At 36.3% G+C, this 17397-nt stretch overlaps 2 protein-coding genes across 2 annotated transcripts; both read left to right on the top strand.

Moving 5' to 3' along the window:
- Positions 1-1785: 1785 nt before the first annotated feature.
- On the top strand, positions 1786-4503 carry LOC126632904 (photosystem II 22 kDa protein, chloroplastic-like). Its single transcript, XM_050303435.1, has 4 exons — positions 1786-2147; positions 2235-2348; positions 3673-3916; positions 4151-4503. Exons 1-4 carry the CDS (start codon positions 1917-1919, stop codon positions 4396-4398), a joined length of 837 nt encoding a protein of 278 aa, XP_050159392.1. The 5' UTR covers positions 1786-1916; the 3' UTR covers positions 4399-4503.
- Positions 4504-14303: 9800 nt separating this feature from the next.
- On the top strand, positions 14304-16251 carry LOC126631072 (uncharacterized protein At4g08330, chloroplastic-like). Its single transcript, XM_050301234.1, has 2 exons — positions 14304-14744; positions 15699-16251. Exons 1-2 carry the CDS (start codon positions 14653-14655, stop codon positions 16099-16101), a joined length of 495 nt encoding a protein of 164 aa, XP_050157191.1. The 5' UTR covers positions 14304-14652; the 3' UTR covers positions 16102-16251.
- The last annotated feature ends 1146 nt before the right edge of the window (positions 16252-17397 follow it).

The raw sequence follows: 17397 nt of genomic DNA on the forward strand, positions 1-17397 counted from the left end.
GGTCAAGGAGTGTAAATGTAAAAAATCATCAAAATCAGAATTAAAATAACCGTTAAATTGTGATTTTTCGTTTATAACCGTCGAAATTTTTTGTCCCGTTACTTGATTTCCGAATATTTTTTTTTTGCAATTTTTGGCGTATGCGATCTCGAAGCATATACAAACAAGTTTGACGGTTGGATCGTTGAAACTAGTTTCGTAAAATGCGTATCTCATCAAAACAATAAATTCACTAACACTTAAAAGTTTATTCATATTTTCATTAAATATAACATAAAATTTTGTGGTATCCACTAGTGTAAATATTTTAAATTGAAGATCGAATTCATTTATTGTATTCATATAGGGTCAATGAGTGTAGCTGTAAAAAATTATCAAAATTGGGGTTAAAATAACCGTTAAATCGTGATTTTTCGTTTATAACCGTCGAAAGGTTTTGTCTCGTTACTTGATCTCTGAATGTTTGTTTTTTGCAATTTTTGGTGTATGCGATCTCGAAGTATATACAAACATGTTTGACGGTTGGATCGTTGAAACTAGTTTCGTAGAATGCGTATCCCATCAAAACAATCGATTCACTAACACTTAAGAGTTTATTCATACTTTCATCAAGTATAACATAAAATTTTGTGGTATCCACTAGTGTAAATATTTTAAATTGATGATCGAATTCATTCATTGTATTTATATAGGGTCAAGGAGTGTAGCTGTAAAAAAATCATCAAAATCGGAGTTAAAATAACCGTTAAATCGTGATTTTTCGTTTATAACCGTCGAAAAGTTTTGTCTCGTTACTTGATATGTGAATGTTTGTTTTTTGTAATTTTTTGCTGATGCGATCTCGAAGCATATACAAACAAGTTTGACGGTTGAATCATTGAAATTAGTTTCGTATAATTCGTATCCCATAAAGTTCAATGGTGTGTGTGTGTATATATATTTATTTATTTATTAAGTAGATTTAAATCTATTTATTTTGTATGTATAATTATTATAGTTTTTAGGGGTATAAAATTTAATTTAAAATTTAATATATATAAATGTAACTATTATAGTTAATATTTTGGGGGTATAATTATTATAGTATATATAATTATTATAATTATTATAGTTAATTTAATATATATATATATATATATATATATATATAATTATTATAGTATTTAGGCGTATAAAATTGTTAAATTAATATATATAGTAATTATAGTATTTTTTTAGGGTTATAAAATTATTAAATTAATATTCTGCTTATCGTGTATCGTGTTACCCACGTGTATACTCGAAACAACCAGTTATCTTAACATGTGCTTATCAGGTTACCCGATAACGACCCGTTTCGTTATCGTGTCGACCCGAACATCTGTTAATTTCGTGTCGTGTCGTGTCGTATCGAGTTATTGGGTCATGTCAAGAATTACCAGGCCTAGTTACAAGAGAGATAGAAAAAGTGTACATGCACATGCATGAACTGGTGATTGTCAAGTTTTTCCCGTAACACATGAGTTACAAAATCACATTAATGGCCACACTCTGCAACAATTGAATTGAATATTCTGTTGTTATGCTGTGTTGCTATATGATCTTCACCTTATCAATCCAACCTGTTAAAATTTTACACGCGTCAGTTCCAAAGTTTGTGGACTATTTTATAATTTGTTGATGTTATTGCACTGTGGTAGGCTCCAACATTATCTTCAACATCACAAAGTACTCAAAGACGTGGCTTTTTAATTGCCCATCAGTTGCTCACACACACACCATATCCACATCTCTCTCGATTTAAACCAGCTCTAACTCTCACGCAGACCTCCAGTTCTCCACCCGAAGCAACAAAGATAATCTTCTTCCAACAACAGCAAAGTTAAACCCTAGCACAAAAAAAAAAAAAAAAGAAAAAGAAAAAAGAAAAAAAAACCATGGCTCAAACCATGCTTCTCATGTCTAGTAGTGTGTCTTCAGGCCATGTTGTGGACTTGAAGTCCTCAGACCCTTTACTCCAAGTACAAGCTCAAAGACTTAGGCCTAAGTCTTTCTCTCAACTTGTTTTCAGACCCCTCCCTTCATCCTCTTCAGCCTCGTCGTCGTCTACAAGGATTTCGACCGTTGTCGCTCTCTTCAAATCGAAAACTAAAGCTCCTGCCAAGAAGGTTTTCACTTCTTTTACACTACGTACATTCATTCTTTGTTTTTATTTTTGTAGTTAAAACGTCACTTAGTTAACCACAAATTTACAGGCACCACCGCCGAAGCCTAAGGTTGAAGACGGTATCTTTGGAACCTCTGGGGGCATTGGTTTCACCAAGCAAAATGAGCTCTTTGTTGGTCGGGTTGCCATGATTGGCTTTGCTGTAAGACATTAATCTTCTTCTTGCTCGTTTTTGTTTATTTTTAAACTTACTTTTCAGTTATATATGATTTTCCTTTTGTTGTTATAAGTTCTTATAATCTCACTTTGTGTGTTTGTGAATAGAATTCATTTTTTAAACTAGCTAGTTTGTTGGGTGCTTATCAGAATGAAGTTGTGACAATTAGTTCAATTACATTACTCATCTGAGCACTATTGATAAGTTGAGACAACTTTTACACCGAGTTTCTATTTTTTTTGTTTTACATTACCACGTACGAAAGAAAATATAATACCTTATATTATCTTCAGAATATGTTAGTACTTTGTAACACATATTTTAAGTGACACAGCAAAATTGTGTGCTTGGATTGTGGTGGTGTGTAGACAAATTTAGATAAATGTTTTCTTGGCCATATAGGATTTGAGTTGCCTAACTTTTAATTTTTAATTTTTAAATAAAAGAAAACAACTTTGACAACACAATGGAAATTTTATTAAATAAAAAATTACATCTTGTCATGGGACATAAATTTTACCGCTTACAATAAAGCAAATTTGAAAATTGAAAGATAGATGAACAAGATGGAGCATGAAACCTACTCCGTTCGAAACAAAAAGCTTAAAATTATTGAGCTCCAAAACAAGCTTTGAATTGAAACACATAACAAAAAAATGTTAGGTAATAAAGAAAATTGGACATCAGGAAATTTCTTCATTTAACAGCTTGATCCAAAGTAGTGTAACAAATTGTCTACATAGCTATGTTATCAAATCTTAACATATTAATAATCAATCTCGAGTACGAGAAAACCTTTTTTACTGTCTTCTTGCCACCCAATCAGTTCTTCATGCTCTGATAACATCTTCCAAATTATGTTAGAAAAAATTGTTTCTTATCTAACCAACAAATTTCTGTATAATCCTCTCCTTTCTCGCTGTGCTCTAATGCCACTTCATTTAGAATTCATGGTGCAAAATACTGGTCTAATTAAATAGTAAAAATAGTATAAAAAGCTTCTTAATCGTGTTCTTATAGTAGACCATCATATAATTAGCATGAACGAAGTATTTTTAGATGATCATATAACTAGCATGATGAAGCATTTGAAGATATACAAATAGTAAACCCTCACACAGGACTGCCAAACAGTCACAAGCCTTGCCCTTTTGTGTGTGTATGTGTGTATTTATGAAGTATTTTGATATATAACATATAAAACAATGGACGTCATGTACGATGAGAATTCGTAGAAGCATGAAATTGTAGAATTGTATTATTTATGTATTTATTTATTGTTCTGAGCCTTTCTGTGCAAACGTTACAGGCATCATTGTTGGGAGAAGCAATTACAGGGAAAGGGATTCTTTCCCAATTGAATTTGGAAACTGGAATTCCCATCTATGAAGCTGAACCCCTTCTTCTCTTCTTCATCCTTTTCACCCTGCTTGGAGCCATTGGAGCTCTAGGTGACCGTGGTAGATTCGTCGATGACCCGCCCGCTGGAATTGAAGGGGCAGTGATCCCTCCAGGCAAAGGATTGAAATCAGCCCTGGGACTCAAGGAAGGAGGTAACTAATTTGCATGTCAAGATAAGTAATGTTCAAATTATAGAGTAACTGTCTTTTGTCACATGTTAAGTTGTTACAGTGTCATCTTAGACATGTAGAAGTCTGATCAATTGATAGTTTTACATCATAACATGTCTAACGAGAAAGCGTATTCATATAGAAGTAATTTATATTCGTGCTACGTGGCATGACCTAGATGATCTAAGGAGTTCTTGTTGTGTAACAAATGCATAGGTCCTCTATTTGGATTCACAAAGGCAAATGAGCTATTTGTGGGAAGATTGGCACAGTTGGGATTTGCATTCTCCCTAATAGGAGAAATCATTACAGGGAAGGGAGCTCTAGCCCAGTTAAACATTGAGACTGGAGTCCCCATCAGCGAAATCGAACCCCTTGTGTTGCTCAACGTTGTCTTCTTCTTCATCGCTGCGGTGAATCCCGGAACTGGTAAATTCATCACAGATGTGGATGAAGAAGACTAGAGAGAGATAAATACTACATTGATGCTCACATCGAACTTGTTTGAATCATGTATGAGAAAATACTTCTTCCTCTAAATTTTATATTTATGTCATCGATCTTTTTTATTTTCCCTTGGTCATGTTGACCTTAAATTAAGTTACTGTATTTTGCACTAGCTTTTAAATTCCTATGATTATTGGTTACAACGCGCGCACAAAAAAATAAAAATAAAAAAAAGAAAAAAAGAAAAAAGAAAGAAAGGAAGAGAATGAGAAATTCGACGCAATGAGCTAGCTTTCAACTCTACTGAGTAAACTTACTTAACAAGCTTGGTTTGTATATTGTAATCCCCTACACGATTTACCGTATCGAACGGATCAATCAAATGCGACATTGTCTTCTATTGAGTTTACTTTCTAAGCTAGGTTTGTAAATTGTAATCACTTACAAGATTTTCTTAGTTGGATCTACAAATGCGACAGTGTCTAAAAACCTTAGTCTTTCCAAGGAATGTCTCCCATGTCCCAATTTTCTTACGATTTTGTTGACTCTAAAAACTACCAAACATACGTGGCGCGTAGGTTGAGTAACTAAGAGTTAATTACACACTTGTTGTGGTTGATGGGGGCTTGCCAACTCGCCACCGAGGTGAGTTGGACAAGTAAGTTGATGATGGTGGTGGTGGTGTCGAACCGCAATGCTGACTTCTGTGACTGTGATCGAGGAAGGAAGACTCTCAACTTAGGATTCTACTAACCTAAAGATAAGGTTGCTATCTTACCGCAAAGTTCAATAAGTAATTCGACTTTCGTTCTAAAACTCAATATACTGGCGAGATTTATTTTGACATTTAATTGACAAAGAAAATTTGGGACAAGAAGTGATCAAGTGTAAACTTCGAGGAAACTTAATATAAACGACTTTATTTCCATGTCTCCACCAAGAATCCCCTATCAAATTGTGGAAATCGTTTTCATTTGCAACTAGCGCTTTAAAAACAATGTTCACTCCATGATTATTTAGCAATAACACTTACAGACTAATTTATGCGAATCACATACATCTTGCATCTTAGTTTATGAAAAAAGAAAAATTTCTCAATCTGTACAACTAGTTTTTTTTTTTTTTTTTTTTTGTCAACTATCCATAAAATAATTTTTTGTCAACTATCTATACTATTATTTTTAATCAATTATCAATACTATTAATAAGATAAGATGCTTAGTACCTCCTAAAAATCCCTCCTATGTCCCAATTTCCTTACGATTTTGTTGACCCTAAAAACCACCAAGCCTACCTGGTGCCCATACCAAGTAACTAAGAGCTAATTACGTCCTTCTTGTGGTTGATGCGGGCATGCCAACTTGCCACTGAGGTGAATCGGGCGAGTAAGATAGTGATGGTGGTGGTGGTGGTGTCGAATCGCATTGTGGACTTCCATGATTACAATCGAGGAAGGAACACTCTCGGCCTAGGGTTTTGCTAACCTGAAGACAAGGTTGCTAATCTTGCTGCGAAGTTCAATAAGTAATTCGGCTTTCGTTGTGCCGAACAAGGCGTAACTTGGGAACACCTCACTTCACCAAAATTGGTAAAATGACCTCTTGAGACGAAAGAATAGAGAATTCATCATCCGCCAAGACTTGGATAAATAACCAACAAGGGTATGAGATTGTTGTTTAACCAAACTAAAGGTCTCCTAGGCCAAGCAGATTCTACGACTCCAGTGTTGTTTAACCAAACTAAAGGTGTGTCGCCATTGTTGACATGTTTAACCAAACTGAATATTTGCCAACTGGGAGGGATTAATGAGTAGTTAGTGTTTTCTCAAGGTATGAGAGGGTTTCACGTAAAGTGTTGATTTATATGTTGAGTCGAAGATCTCCTTCTCGTTGCGATGCTTCTTCTATTAATAGATAAAGCCCTAAGGATCAACAGGTTTGCCAAGGCAAAGTCTTGCTAGGATTGAACCTCATCCGCATCTCCCAAAATATTCCTACCCATCCTTCTGTAGCTTAACCCTGATCAGCTTCTCCATTCGAATCAGGGCTCTAAACTTAGTCCCTTTCTAAACTTACTTCCTTCTTAGTTGATTAAGCATGAATTATGATCTCTTTAACAACCCTAACCTTATCAGAATCAATTGCCAATCCTTAACAGTTTTAGTCCATCTGGGACTCGGGTGAACCCTACTCAAGTGTAACCTCTTTAAACTTAGTTTCGTAGTTTTTATTTATAAAACAAATTTTATATTTCAACATTAAAAATAAATAAAAAAGAATTTAAGTTTTAGTAATGTAAGATCTTAAAAATTACTAGTTACTTCTTATTAGTGAAATTATATGTGTTTAACATCGACAAATTCCTTGTACTGTTGGCGGAGCATAGCCGCAACTCCTCTGGTACTTTTCCATGGTTTGAGATGGGTAGGTAGGCTCAGGTCCTCAATCAAGAAGTGGGTGAAGCCTAGTAAGAGATGGATTAAATGCAACTTTGACGGGTCATGGGAGGAAAGATTGAAGAATGGTGGCTTTGGGGTGATTCTTCATAACAGTGATGGGGGTTTCTTAGTGACGGTGACTGGTTGAACTCGGGGTGTGGTTTCAAGTTTAGGGTGATTTGTCTATGACCCTTGCAGCGATGGCACCAAGAGGAGATGATATGTCAATGTTAGGGGCGATTGTTGATGTCCTTCAGGACTGTATTCAAGTATTTCCTCCTAAACAACTGAGCCATGTACGATGAGACACAAACCATGTAACACATAGGCTAGCTCAGGTTAGGCTAGGTCAACAACTGGAGGCGCAATGGCGGGAGCATCCACCTGGTATTCTCATTAATGTGCTTATGCATGATAGTTCTTTGTGATGTCTTAAGTTTCTACTGTTAGTGCTTTTGTTGAGGATAATGAACTCTAAGTTTGTAAGTGCAGAATACTCTTTTTTCCTTTTACTTAGTTGAAATCCCCGACAAGGTTTTTATCGAGACCCAGTTATGCAGTCTATCCTCATCTTGGTTTGTACGTTTTCCACTTTTTCAATGAATATCATGTAGAATTATCAGAGAGACGGGCCATACGGCCCACTTCCAACAACATCGATATTGTCCCTAACTTAGTAATTACCACCTGCACAATCCGTCAGGTGTGGGGTTTTATCATAAAAGGTCTCGGTATTAGTTAGAGTGTGGTTAGGATATTTAAACTATTACTTTTCTTTTTGTATGGCCGATGTGGGATTCAACACACCCCCTCACGTGGGACCCAATTAGTGGGTCACACGTGGGAGATCCACACATCGGCAACCATGTGGAGCCAAGGGGACTCACCCTACACGCGGGGCCAAGGGACCCACCATCATCGCGCGGGGCCAAGGGGACCCACCATCACATGGCAGTACAATACAAGCCCGCTCCCCGACTCTGATACCATGTAGAATTATCATAGAGACGAGCCATACATCTCACTTCTAACAACACCGATACTGTCCCCAACTTGGTAATTACCACCTGCACAATCCGTCAGGTGTGAGGTTTATCACAAAAGGCTTCGGTATTAGTTAGAGTGGGGTTAGGATATTTAAATTATTACTTTTCTTTTTGTATGGCCTATGTGGGATTCAACATATCATACTTACTTTACAAAAAATTATCAAATTAGGGAAGAACAAAATTTAGTATTTTATATGCTTCATCATATTTGGCCTCTTCCTTTATATATAGAGATAAAAGATGCAATAACGACTACCACTTTTCCTTTTCCCACAATAACTAAACCCACCAAGGAAAAAAAAACACATTTTACTTCAGCTAGACATGCTCATTTGGATGTTTAATGTTATAATTTTTTTTTTACATAATTATTGTTATTACCGTTGAATGCGAATGGAATGTGGCATGATGATAAGTTAGGTAAGGAAAATATTATTATGGATTACTTCACATAATTGTTTGATTCGTAGTGATGAATGAAATGATAGAAGTTCTTGATGCCATTAGGAAATGAATGATGAACTTCTTTTGCCATTTAAAGATGATGAAATAAAGTTTTCTCTCTTTCAAATGCATCCTACAAAGGCTTTACGACCGGATGGTATGAACTGTTAACTTGTATAGTTTCCTATAATTTAGGATTTCCTAGTTTAGGATGGATCCCGTGTAATCTGGGTGAAATCTCTTTGTAATATTGTGTAATTATTCTTCCCTATTTTGTTAGGATTAAGATTGTATATTATACCTCTTTCTCAGAAGAATAAACTTATCATTCAAAGCATTCTCTTCTTGGCACTAAAGCCAGGTCGAAGAAAAAAAAAACCTAGTTGCAACAACACTGTTGCGGGTCAGCCATGTTTAGTGCTATGTCATTGGTCAGCACGCGACTATTGTTGTTGTTGTCTCTTGACTAGCAAGCAACTATCATCATTGCTATCCCTCGATCAGCGAGCGACTATTGTCGTTGCTACCCTATCTGTATTTAAAACGAACAGCGAGCGAGCAACTGTTGTCGTTGCTACCTTATCTGCACGGAAGAGACCATCAGAACCCATGGACGCACCTGCACCAACTCACCACTATAGTTAAACTGCTACTGCCTAGATTGGTTCAAATTGTCACAAGATTGAACCCACTGTCTGCAACATGAACTTGATCCCATTGCAATATTTTTTTTTGCCTAGGGGAGGGGCGAAGCGGGTGCTTTCACATTAGAGAGTGGAAAGTTTTGAGTCAAAATTCATAGTAGAAAATAGTTTCTTCACCAAAGCAGTTGTAAGCTATAATATCAAAGCCAATGTAAGAATCTTAAATTAGCTAGTATTAGATCCTAAAAAATGTTAGGCGCTAGTCAAAAAATGGACTAGAACTTAGCAGCTAGGTGCCTAGGCGAGATCTAGGTAGGAGCCTAGATGGATTTAAATTATCGTAAAATAAGCATTAAACAATATTTACGTTGTTTTTAAAAAGTAATACAATATTTATAAATAATGTGAGAGTTTAAGATAAATACTGTGAGAGTCTTAAAACAGAAAATAAAAGTACATACAAGAATAAAAAAAAAAAAAGGAGAGAAATGAGTTAATAAACCACAAAAAAAAGATGGGGTCATAAAAGAAAAAAAAAAGGAAGGGGGAAATGGGTAAACAAACAAGTGGGGTAGAAAGATAAAGACCAAAAGAGAAGTGGTGGGTTAGCACAATATTTTAAGAGAGAAAAAAGTGAACAAATGGTCAGCAGGATAATACTTGGGTAAAGTGTCAATACCCAATTTTTACTGACTTAGGTGGCCCAATAATTGTCCAACACCTATCTTTAAAACTCACACCCAAATTAAACAGCCAATACACAATTTACTCACCTTATTAAGTGGCCCAATAATTGTCCAACACCTATCTTTAAAATACAATACATGTCATCTATTGCACACTTGTTATATTGGTAACCAAACACCCTTTCACCTTAAACAAGAAACCAAACACTCATCTTCTTCTTCCTAGACACAGACCTTCCATGTTCCACACACTTTCAATGAGCCTTACCAGTCACCACGCACTACCCACTCCCATCTCTCCTCCAACCTCTATCCTCCGTCAATCACACACCCACACCACAATCCATCCTCCAATGGTCAAGCCAACCCTATACCTCCGATATCTCTCCTCCATCTTCACTCTTCATCTACAACACTGATAAAAACCAAACACCTATCTTCTTCCTCCTTTCCCTGTGCCAATCGTTCCATCAATCCCAACCTCATCCCTTGAACCTCTTTCCTCCGTCTTCGTCATTCCTCTGCAAATCCAACCAAACTATTGCCCTTCCTCTACAAATTCGACCAAGACAATGCACCGGCCAAAACCAATTTTTACAGGTGCTATGAATTTCGACGAGAGCGAAGGGGTTGAACCAGCGCTCCTAAGTGTGGCGGGCGCCACTCCTTGCCCTCACGTAGCTTCGTCACTGTCTGCATCCTTCGTCAGAGATAAACATATTAAAAGCCGATGCCAAAAAAAAATAAAAGGTTTTAGAAGACAAAGAAGGAAAGAAAAAAAAGAAAAAGAAAAAGAAAAAGTAAAAAAGAAAAACGAAAAAAGAAAATTAAATCGGTTTGTTTTTTGTTTTGGGCCATTGTTTTAAGGCTTACATAGTTTTTTTGTTGGGCCTGACATGTTTGAGATTTTAGGCATTGTCTATTTCAACCTAAAGCAATGGCAATGCGAGTTCATACCCCTCTGAATCGATTTGATCGAACTGAACAGGGGAGTAAGATTAATAGTGGTCGGTCCAATGGTCTTGGAGATTCTTCTTATTGTCCGCTTAGCAAATGTCCTCACTGTAGCCTGAAAGGACATTCAACAAATATCCTAATAATTGGGACAAGACTTGTGATCCCCGTTGTAACAAGTCGCGTGCATTGTTTGCCGAAACTAAGGTAGATTCTAAACAAGAAAGTAATGATTTGCAAGGCTTTAAAGGTTTCTGCATTTGTTACGAAGAATACATGGACAATTAATTCTGGTACTATTGAACATATGAATTGTGATTCTAGACAAGTACAGATCCTAAAACTATCCCCCAAAATTGTCGTGAGTGTTTCCAATGGTAATGTTACACTAAATCTTGATTATGTACTCATTGTTCATTCTCTTGACTATAATTTATTATTTGTTGCTCAAATAATTGCCACTCTACATTGTCTTGTGATTTTTTGGCCTTCTTTTTGTACTCTTAAGGACATTCGGACTCATAAGACGATTGGTTATGGTATTAAGAAGGGAAAGCTCTACTACTTGAAGCTCATATCGAACAGTACACAAATGTTGACTCAAGCTCTTGCAGTGGAAGCAATTCAGGGGGAGAGGAATAAAGCTTCAGAGATTTGATTGTGGCATCGTCAACTTGGACATGCTTCGTTTGGCTATTTGCACAGGTTGTTTCCTAGCCTATTTGTTAAACATGATATTTCTGGCTTTAAATGTGGGGTTTGTGAACTGGCTAAAAGTCATCATACTTCGTTTCCGCCTAGTTTGAATAAAAGTTCACTTCTATTATGATGATTTATTCTGATGTTTGGGGACCATCTAAAACTGCTACACTTGGTGGTGCTCATTCATTTGTTACTTTTATCGATGATTGCACACTTATGACTTCGGTTTGTTTGATGAAGTCCAAAAGTGAAGTTACTTTTTTGTTTTAGTGGTTTTACAAAATGGTACAAGTACAACATAAGTCACAAATACAGGTTATCATGAGTCACATTGGCGGCGAATATCTAAACTCTAAACTTCGTGCCTTTCTTGATCATTATGGTATTTTTCATCGAATTGCATGTCCATACACTCAACAATAAAATGGGATTGTTGAATGCAAGAACCGTCAGCTTCTAGAGGTTGTTCGTGCTTTTTTGCCTAAGGCGTGTCTCCCGCTATCCTTTTGGGGAGAAGCTCTCACCTTAGCTGTGTATCTCGTTAATCATGTTCCATCATAATTAGTCGATTTTCAGACAACGCTACAGGTTCTTTCCTCATATGTTGATGCTCATGCAGTTCCTAATCTTCCACTTCATGTGTTTGGCTGTGTGGTCTTCGTTTATCTATATAAATAGCAAAGAAATAAACTAGAAGCGCGAGCCTTACGGTGTGTGTTTATGGGGTATGCCTGAAATAAAAAGGGGTATCTTTGTTAAGGGGTATCTTTGTTATCACCATCTGAAGAAAAAGTTGTTTGTCACTGTGAATGTTGCATTTCAAGAGAATGATATGTTTTACCAATCCCAAGTCTTCACTTCAGGGGGAGAATCAGATAGAAGTTCAAACTCTTGATTATACTATTCCAAATACAAATAGTGTGCATGATTTGGATTTAAGTGGTGATGTCTTGGAAATAAGTGGTCATCATTCACATGAAAAAAATGATGTGAATGAATTGGAACTAAGTGGTAATGTCTTGGAGACAAGTGGTGATCATTCACATGGAAACAATGTTGAAAACCTTGAAAGGGACAAGTTGACATCGCTAGATAACTCACTGTCAGTTTCCCCACCACCAGACAACCATGTGTCGCCAGCTGCCTCAGAGTCGATCTCGCCACACTTGAGTCCCAATAACCATAATCAATCATCTTTGATCCCGGATGCACCACCACTACTTCGTCTCATTGACCGTGTCAACCGAGGTATTCTTAAACGTATGAAGCTGACCAAAAATGCAAAACTAGGCATCAAGTTCAATTATCTATTATGTCTATTCCTAAAAGTGTGCAGGAGGCTTTAGATGATCCACGTTGGCAAGCAACAATGAATAAAGAGTTGAAATCTTTGAATAAGAGTGCTACCTTGGAGATCAAAGACTTGCCAGTTGACAAGAAACCTGTGGGATGCAAATGGGTCTATACGGTGAAGTACAAAGATGATGGGACAGTGGATTGCTTCAAGGAAAGACTGGTACCAAAAGGATACACTTAAAAATATGGAATTGACTATACATATACATTTGCCTCTGTGGCTAAGATCAATACAGTCCGTGTTTTGTTGTCCTTGGCGGCAAATCTTAATTGGTCATTAGAACAATTCGATATGAAGAATGCCCTCTTGCATGGAGATTTGACAGAAGAGATTTACATGAAACTCCCACCAGGGAGTAACATTCCATATATACATAGACAAAAGGTGTGCAGGCTAAAAAACATTGTATAGTTTGAAGCAGTCCCCAAGAGCGTGGTCCGGGAGATTTACCAAGTCTATGAGAGCATTTGGATATAAGCAGAGTAACTGTGATCACATGTTCTTGAAATGTCAAAACGGAAAGCTTACAACACTCATTGTATATATGGATGACATGATAGTTATTGGTAATGAGCTGGATGAGCGTGTAGCCTTGCATAAATATTTATCTACAAAATTCGAGATAAAGGATCTTGGGTCTCTGAAATATTTTCTCGAGATTAAGGTATCGAGGAATAAGTCAGGAATCTTCCTGTTGTGACTACTCCCTTAGCAAAAGGAATGAAGCTAAATATTGATCTAAACTAAGCACCAGTCGATAAAAGGAGGTACTAATGGTTAGTGGGAAGATTAATGTATTTGGCACATACTAGACCAGACTTTGCTTATGCCATGAGTGTCATCAGTCAATACACGCATAATCCAGGAAAACAACACATGAATGCAGTTATGAGAATATTGAGTTATTTGAAAAAGAAGTCCAGGGAAAGGGATTTTATTTAAGAAGAATGATCATTTTAGAATTGAAGGTTATATGAATGCTGACTGGGCCGATTTTAGTAATGATAGGCCCTCAATATCAGGTTACTTCACCTTTATTGGTGGAAATTTGGTTACTTGGAGAAGCAAGTAGCAGGGTGTAGTAGCAAGGTCGAGTGCAGAAGTGGAATACAGAAGTATGGCCTTTCGTATTTTTGAGATTTTATATCTTAAACTACTATTACAAGATTTGGGCGTCAAACATAGTCAACCGATAAAGTTGTCTTGTGATAATAAAGCTGCTAGCGATATTGCTCATAATCCGGTGCAACATGATATAACTAAGCATGTATGAGTTGACTTCCTCAACCCTACATGATGCCAAATCCACTTGAGTATTTACACACTCAAGGGAGAGTGTTATAAACTTCTTATTTAAGTATGATTGTGTAAATCCTAGATTCTATTTGATTCTAATTATTCTTCCCTATTAGGACTTGTATTCCTTGGAAGAAAATACCTTATTACTATAAATAAAGGCATTGCGTAGGAGAAATAACACATTCTTTACACAACACTACAAACACATCTCTCTCTCTCAATATTTTCTCTGTGTCGCCGGCCCGCTCTCAGTGTCAGTTAAATATAGGACAGAACAATAACAATATTATTAAAGAAAATAACAATATTATTCCCATTTTAAATTTAAAAAATTATTAATCCATAAACTACAAATGCCTTCTCGCCGTTAATGTCCACGTCAGCACAGAGAAATCTATTCACAGAGAGAGAGATCGAAGACGCCGCAGAGTCTGTTTACTCTGCAATTCATTCATCTCGGCTTTCTTCTTTCCGGACACGGCCACTATCTGGTTTCTGATACGGCGTCGTATCCGGTCGAAATCCCAGCTCCAACTGCCACTGTTGGCGGTTAAACTCCCCCGAATCAGGCGGGACACGCTCTTCGCCATCCCACTTATCCACATCTGTCTTTCCTCTGCCCACAACTGTAATATCAAAACAGTCGAATTTTCAGAAAAGTCTCCGCCACCGTCTCAGCCGTTGTTTCCAGCGTCTCCGATGGAGAAATCGAATCTTTTCAGAGGCAGTTACCTCAACGGAGCTTACCATCCTTCCTTCTCTTCTTCTTCTCGCGCCGATGTCAATTACAGGTCCCATCTCTCTCTCTAAGATCAGTCTTTTTATTTTTCATCAATTAGAATTTTTATTTTTATTTGATAGATCGAAATAAAAATTGAATCTTTGCTATCTGGGTGGATTTAATTGTTGATTATATTTTAATTAATTAATGGAGAAGGAGTGAAAAATTGAAAGAATTGGCAGGATTTGTTTTGTGTTTAAATTGATTGGCAACAGAAATTCTTTGGATTAAACAAATAAGGAAATATTTTTTGAGATCTGTGAAAAGGGTCCTCGACAAAACTGCCAAAAATGGTGTTAAATTTCAGTTCTTGGATCATTCTTGCAGCTTTTGATATTTCAATTTCAGTTCCTTGAGATTGCAATTGTTTAGTTTTGTATCTTATAGGAAACAGTGGAGTGCATTTTTGCTCACTCACGAGTCACGACGGATGATCGATTGTTATTAGATGAGCGTGATTTAATCTATGCATTACAGAAATCTCAAAATTTAAACTCATCGGAATGATAATCAATATAATGGTGATGCGTAAGTGGTGAGCAAGAATATTGCCGAAAGAGTGGTATAGAAAGGGTACCTATTTTCGCATTTCTCTTCAAGCCTCGACACTCCGAACTGAATATTCTATAATTTTATCTACATTCGCGGGAGGAGTGTAGGAAATTAACATAGCACTGCTAAAATTACTGACCCACGTTTATCATTTAGTAACACTAGTTGAAGTATTGTCACAGTGGATTAGCGGTAGAACAATTACCTCAGCCTACTTCAAACCATAGCGGACTTCTAAATTTCTAAGACCTTGTTCGTAAGAAGTGCTAAGAGTATAACGAAAATTTAGTTTTTATTGTGAAAGGAGCATAAATATTCAAAACTCTGAGTCATTTCAATTTACTTGTCCTTAAGTTCTTAATATCAGGCCAATTTACAGAACATTTAACATGAAAGTTGGATTTTCATGCAGCTGTGGTTCTTGTGGGTATGAGCTAAACCTATGTTCCAGCAACCGGAACACTTCTACGATTGGCTCTAATAAGTATGGAAAATCTATAAAGCGAGGGATCATATCATTCTTTAACATCGATGAGAGCAGATTTACTCAGGTTGATGAATTTAAATGTAAACCCCATTTCTCTAAGCGTTCTTGGGGGTTGTTCAGCCGAAGGACTAAACTTCTTTGTCGCAAGTGTGGTAACCATATAGGAAATGCTTATGATGAGTACACTTCATCGTCTTGCCCGCTTGTGTTAGATGAATCAGATTCATCCGCAGGTCATGAAGTTACTAAATGCAGAAAATTTGATGTTAGAATTTGCGCTTTGCAGCCTTCAAATTCTGAAGAATTTGGCACTTCAATTTTGGAATGAAATTCTGTACGGATTGTGTCGTTTTTGTGTTTTACCCCTGTTATTAGAATGTTACTTGTATATAAAAGTTTGATCAGCATTGAAGGCATTGTGGTGTGGAATTTTTGAAGTGCTTTGAATGATTGAGGAAAATTTGTTGGAAGTTTAGAACATAGCATTGCTAGTTTCTTCAATTTGTTGGAGTTATATAATGAACTACTCATTACTCTTTTCCGTCATTTTTTCGGGTGAGTTTTTGTGGGGGTACTTTGGCAGCTCTCTCACGCTAGGGTTAGACATGAGAGAGCTGCCTAGGGCAAATTTACTCGAGAATTCTCCTATCTGTCATTTCTTGTATTCATAGAAAACAAACTAAACAATAATACATTATACAAATCTACATAGAACAAAATGGCATCCAAAGATTTTAGTTATTTGATATCGGAAGATTCAGGGCATGGGTGTTAAGAATCAAGATACGCATTATCTTACCTTTGAAAATCAATGCTGTGTTTTTCTTCTTCTTAGGTTTGGACTATGCAAGTCACGGACAAAAATATTGAAATGTCCATCAATTGGTTGGCTTACAAAATTTTGACGGAAATATTCAAATTGTCTATTTGTACCTTCGAAAATGCATTTCTACAAAAGAGAGGCAAGAATTCACAAATCAATAACATTTAGTACGGTCACTTAGTACTATTGTCTGTTGGTTTTCTTCTTCGCTTGTAAGTAAGAAGCTTTAAGTTCGAATCATTCGATACCAATGAGGTTGCCCATTGTGTGGTTAGCTGAACTCTTCCTCCCCTTAGTATAAAATATGTCATTGTACTAAAAATAAAAAATAAATAACAATTTAGTGTGAATAAACTTTTTCTTTAATACTTTTAATAAGTTATTTATGCGAGTATGTAATTTATAAGGAGGAATGTCTCCTTAATTTGAAGGAGCCAAACAACATTCTTCTACAAATGCAAAATTTGAGTAGTGGCTTTCTGATGTGGTCCAATAAAAAGATGTGACAGGTTCTTTATTTATTAAAGCCCATAAAAAATTTAAATTTATCATGTCTATTATTTTATAAATTAATAAAACACGTGTTAATAAATTATTGAGCTAATATAACGACAGTGACAAATACTATCCATTAAGTAAAATTCTCCTTGCACTATAAAACAAACAGTAGTGCCCTCTTGAATTTACTTGTCATATGCAAAAATGTTTCTGGTATTATTTTGCTCTTGCATGCTTTTGTCAATCATATATATCACCAATTTTACTGCCTTGGCTTTGGAAGGCTGAGTTTCCAGCAATCTT

Source organism: Malus sylvestris, chromosome 8 (assembly GCF_916048215.2).
Source record: "Malus sylvestris chromosome 8, drMalSylv7.2, whole genome shotgun sequence".
Classification (NCBI taxonomy): Eukaryota; Viridiplantae; Streptophyta; class Magnoliopsida; order Rosales; family Rosaceae; genus Malus; species Malus sylvestris.

What these genes read in the sequence shown, in the direction of transcription:
- LOC126632904 (XM_050303435.1), top strand. Translation starts at nt 1,917, where the DNA reads ATGGCTCAAACCATGCTTCTCATGTCTAGTAGTGTGTCTTCAGGCCAT. An exon ending in CTAAAGCTCCTGCCAAGAAG is followed by an intron (nt 2,148 to 2,234) that starts GTTTTCACTTCT and finishes ACAAATTTACAG; the next exon opens with GCACCACCGCCGAAGCCTAA. An exon ending in CCTGGGACTCAAGGAAGGAG is followed by an intron (nt 3,917 to 4,150) that starts GTAACTAATTTG and finishes ACAAATGCATAG; the next exon opens with GTCCTCTATTTGGATTCACA.
- LOC126631072 (XM_050301234.1), top strand. Translation starts at nt 14,653, where the DNA reads ATGGAGAAATCGAATCTTTTCAGAGGCAGTTACCTCAACGGAGCTTAC. An exon ending in CGCGCCGATGTCAATTACAG is followed by an intron (nt 14,745 to 15,698) that starts GTCCCATCTCTC and finishes ATTTTCATGCAG; the next exon opens with CTGTGGTTCTTGTGGGTATG.